Here is a 5,222-nt window from a genome sequence, read left to right on the forward strand (position 1 = left end):
ACACACACACACACACACACACACACACACACACACACACACACACACAGAGAGAGAGAGAGATACGTTTGTTCTTGAACCCCGTGGGGAACTTTCATTGACTTCCACTCATTTTTGTAGACAGTAAATTCTAACCCTGACCATGTACTCTAAAATTAATGTCATGGGTACCTACCTGACCCTAAAACTAGCATAAACCTTGGTCCTAAACCTAACCCCACACCCATAATTTGCATTTGGACCCGTGGGGACCCACGATGCACTTCAGTCTCCACTAGCCTGCTTTTTTGGGAAAATTTTTCCTCATGTTGTAGAAAAAACCTGACCGCACCAAGGTTATAATAGTTTTGGATTTTTCATTGTAGTTGAGTTTTATTCGTTGTGACTTTTTTCTTTTAATTTAGTTAGTTTTAATTAGTTTTTACAGTGGATTTGATCGTTTTTATTAGTTATTATTATTTGTTTAATGCTTAGTTTTAATTTAGTTTGGTTTTTGTTAGTTCTAATATTAGATTTTTGTATTGATTGAATAAAAATATTTGCCAGTGCATCCTCAAGCTTGTGATGTTCCTGTGATTTAAAGCAATAAACTAAAAACTGGGGTGATTATTTTAGGACGATGACAACTCTTGTCTCCAACTCGGTGCTACCTGTTTTTTGTTTTTCATGGAGCTACTGAGAGAAGCTAGCGTGTCAGATAGTCATAGTTAGCATCTTGTGTGAGTTTGATTCATGCAGGTTTTCTCTTCAGAAGTATTCCACCTGTTTTATCACCTGTTTCCACTACAACACACTTAATTTGATTTTTCTCACAGTCATATTCAAAGAAAACCCCAAACCACAGCTAATGTGAATCTATGTGGTTTAAAAAAAACACTAAAACTAAGGATATTCTATCTGTAACTTCAGTTAGTTTTAGTTAGTTTTGTAAAAGTATTATACAGTTTTATTTAGTTATTGTTTTTTATTTTATCACAGTTTTTATTTATTTTATTTAAAGACACAGTGTGTAGGATTTTGTCAATTCTTTTAGGCGAAATTGAGATAATCACTAATGACAACAATAAAAAACATGTCTAATCATTGCAGACAAAGATCTTGTTTTATTATTTTTACCTTATAAAAAGCTGTTTATATCTTCATGGTCGTGGGTCTCCACACAGGCAGCCGCCATCTTGTCTACGAAGGCTCATGAAAGACAAACTGCGGTGGCGGTGTCAAAAATGGTTTTAGTTGTAATACTATAAATGTAATATTTGTTGTCTGTCATTAGCTACGTTTACATGGACAAAAGTAATCGGATTAAACGGCCGTTTGGAATAAAAATGCGTCATGTAAACAGCACGTTCCGATTATTCTGATCCGATTGAGCTCGATCCGAATGAATTTTTAATCCGAATGAAAAGGGTGGGTTAGGCCGATTGTTAATCTGAATGAGGTTTATGTAAACACTTAATCTGATCATCTTATTCTGATTGTAGAAAACTGACCTGTGTGCATGTCTGCTGACTTTCATTCACCCGGTGCTCCAGCTGTGCTGCACCGTGCAGAACTTTTCCTCCTCGCTCTCTTAACAGATGAAAAAGGAGGAAAACAGCAGATGTTGCTTCACAAAAAATAAAAATAAAAAGCACGTATTGCTTCATCTGCAGGCTGCAGCTCAACCGAGGAGTAACGACGTCTCTACTGTTATTAAAAACTGACACACGTCCGTCCTGAGGCACAGAGGAGCTTTGTTTACGTTTGTAACAGGAAGTAGAGCTGAAAGTTTACAACACTGCGCATGTCCGGACTTTTATTCTGAATAAAACTGCGGTGCATGTAAACACTTTTCATGATCGGATTGTGTCCATGTAAATAGTACATTCGGATTATTTAATCTGAATACATTTCAATCCAATTAAAACATTTTGTGCATGTAAACATAACTGGTATAATTTTACTTATTAAAGCTCATAATCTTACCACTTGAAACATCACTAGCCCTGAAGCTGCTGGTAGACATCGCGGTTGGAATTATCAAAGGTTTTTGACCCCTGAGAGACACCGTAGTGTTTGGAAGCGGGGGGGTGGGGGGAGGACCAGGGAGGATGATTCAACAACTCAACCACTAGATGTCGCTGAAAACAACAAATACACACTGCGACTTTAACTAAAATGTTTTTTTTTTCAATTTCAGTTTGCGTTAATGATAATAATATAATACTACTATATAATAATAATAATATCCCTGGTCCACACACACACACACACACACACACACACACACACACACACACACACACACTTTAGACATGTAGTCTGTTTGGACTGTCAGTGTTCGTACTCTGATAAAGAGCAAACTTCACACAGAAATGCCTTCTGAAAACAGTAACACAATGATGATGATGATCACTACACTATCGTTGAACAGATGTTATAAAGAATAATTCTTTGTGTAAAGTTGTCATCATCAAGCCTTTCAGATGACACTCAGTGACTCGGTCTTGGTCTAAAAGTAGAAGGCATGCAGATTACCTTGGAGGGATGGTGACTTTGTAAACAGACTGCTCAAAGTGCAAACAGGAGATTTGGGGAATTAAGGTGGCTTATACCGCAGGTTAATCAGTGATACCTGTAATAAAGCTTTTTTTCTGTGGATTGTGTATTCACAATGAAGTTGTCTACACATGTATTATGTTTTCAACTATAGAAGGAAAAATTCATGACTGATGTTTTAAGTTCTGAGATATTTCCCCGTTAGATTATAAACATCATCATCATCAGGACTGAATGAGAAGATGGGGAAAACAAGTTTAAAATTAAATGTTATAAAATGTAGCTCTTGGATAATTTAATTTAGTGAAAGTAGCTCTTAAGGAATAAAAGGTTGGCGATCCTCTGATGTAGACTAAAAATCTATGACGTCAGAGGCGGAGCTTCACTTTTTTACAAGGAGTGGCACTGGGGAGGCCAATGTGTTGGTTTTTTTTAATTTTTTTTTAGAAAAGCCATCTGGATTTAAAAATTCAAGATGGCTGCCACAGCTAATTCCAAATTCAAATGATCAAAAGAACCAAGCTGAATGCTAGTCACAACTTGTTATTCTGCTATTTTTAGACATTCAAAGCTGAAGATCTTGGAAGTAGCCAAAAATAATCTTTACTGAATTCTAAATGTTAATCAAATATTCAAGATGGCCGCCACAGCTAACTTTAAAAGGTTCGAATTCAGCCATTTTAAGACTTGTTGAGATTAAAATTGTTGTGACTAGCTAAACTCATCATGATTGCCAATGCTAATCCCAATTTAAGCTAACCAATATTGCTAATTTTACAAAAGGCTGTAATTCAAATTTTTAATCATACACAGCTGAAAATGTGTACAGTGCAGTGATATCAGAGAACAATCTTCAACATAATCTAAATGCAAATACAAAACACTGTGGTGACCAATCAGATGACAGCAGTGGTAAATGTCACCCCAGCCAACCCTATGGCTCCGCCCCTTTATGACGTATTATTTTAAACAGTTTATCAGTAATTATCTGATAAAACAACCACAGCTCTGTAAAATATAAAAAAACAGAAAACGATGTGTAAATCTCACAATCTCATCTTTTATTCTCAACAAAACACAATAAACATGTCAAATGTTGAAACTTTGTAATTGTGTCATTAAGGAGAAAAGGTTACTTTTGAATCTGATGGCAGCAAAGTAAAAAAAATACTGGTGTGGGTCCATGTTTAAATAATCTGATCAGACACAGAGTTTATTATAAACCCAATATGGGTTAATATAATTTCTGTTGTGCTCATATTAAGACGTCTTATTTTGCAAATGCTGCCTTCCTGAAATTTGGTATGCTTGTTTGTCTTTGTGTCTGTGTAATGATGTGATTGTGATGCTGTAATTCTGAGTGTTTTATGTGCTGCAGAACAGGAACCTGCTGTCAAACAGCAATTATGCTGAGTGAGGCTTGATTTTTAATAATCTTTTCCTGTTAAATCAATAAATCAAATCAAATCATATTTAGTTTTCATGATGATGTTCTGACAGGTCAGTAACAGGACCTGACTGAGCTGTGGTTTCTTCTTTCAGGCAGCGCTGAAAGACAAACTCGTCTTTGGCTCCGACTCTAAATACAAAGAATCAAAAGACGGCTTCATTATTGTCGGTGAGTACAGTAACTGTAATGTAAATATGGTGAACGTAACTACATCAAACATCAGCTTAATGCCTGTGTTTGACTAAGGCGGCACTGTTTTTCTGTTTGCTGATGTCAGATAGCTGTTATCGTCTTAAAGTTGGTTTCCTCCAGAAGTTAATTGTTAATGTTCGTGATTAAATAAAAGCTAAATTCAAATCTGTTCAGTGAAGTTCTGAAGTGAGAAGATATTTGTTCTGTTGTGTAGTTTTTGTTATTTCTCATCAGTAGATGGCACTGCTGCGACAGTGTAGAGCAGACTGCATGCTGTCACAACAAACTGAGCACACGTCACTAATTCATCTTCCTCAGTGGTGATGATGAAGCACAGAGACTTAGTGTGAAACAGTGCTGAGAGTCAAAACTCAAAATGAAACAGCTTGTTAGTGGTGAGCATGTAGAGGCTGTAAACCAGGGGGGTCAAACTCATTTTCAGTGTGGGCCACATGAGCGTTACGGTGGCCCTCGAAGGGCCAGTTGTAATGAATGTTGACATTTCATGTTTAACTTTGATTAAACAGTCTTTTAACATGTCCTCTTATAAACACTGATGAGTACTAAGTGTATGAGCACCAGCTTCGGATGTTATCATCCATTAAATGGATGTTATTAGGTGTTATCAGCCCCCTAGAATGACTTCAGAATGTCCCGCCTGTGCCAGTTAGCAGGTTCCCCGTCCAATAGAATGGTTTCTGATTGTCAGCTGGTTAGTATGAGACATAAAACCACTATTTGGTTAATATGAGACATAAAACCACTATCTGGTTAATATGAGACATAAAACTACTATCTGGTTAATATGAGGTATAAAATCACTATCTGGTTAATATGAGGTATATGTAGAGGTCACCCTGGTGAAAAAAAAACTTTTCTATTGTTTTTTCTTTTGTCTTTGATTTTATTTTTTACACTTATAAGAAGAAAATCATTTTAAAGTGTTTTTATTTTCTTTAAGTGAATAGGACAAAGTCCTATATATATATTATCTCATTTAATCTTTTAAAAGAGATTTTGGTCAAAATAATCAATATACTCA

General features: G+C 35.9%; 1 protein-coding gene across 5 annotated transcripts in view; it reads left to right on the forward strand.

Moving 5' to 3' along the window:
- The window catches only part of zgc:154054 (Alpha-1,3-mannosyl-glycoprotein 4-beta-N-acetylglucosaminyltransferase B-like), a 45,424-nt gene that overhangs the window by 32,674 nt on the left and 7,528 nt on the right, over positions 1–5,222 (forward strand). For 3 of the 5 annotated variants that reach the window (XM_014029977.1, XM_014029975.1, XM_014029976.1), the window contains exon 13: positions 4,081–4,156. Coding sequence is in view for 3 of the 5 variants with exons in the window: in XM_014029975.1 (XP_013885429.1) it covers positions 4,081–4,156 (76 nt within the window). In the remaining 2 variants the exon portion in view is untranslated. Of the gene's footprint in view, positions 1–4,080; positions 4,157–5,222 lie in introns of those variants that run through there. The other 2 variants (XM_014029978.1, XM_014029979.1) reach the window with 2 other exon arrangements.

The sequence above is a fragment of the Austrofundulus limnaeus genome, unplaced genomic scaffold, assembly GCF_001266775.1.
Source record: "Austrofundulus limnaeus strain Quisiro unplaced genomic scaffold, Austrofundulus_limnaeus-1.0 Scaffold981, whole genome shotgun sequence".
Lineage (NCBI taxonomy): Eukaryota > Metazoa > Chordata > Actinopteri > Cyprinodontiformes > Rivulidae > Austrofundulus > Austrofundulus limnaeus.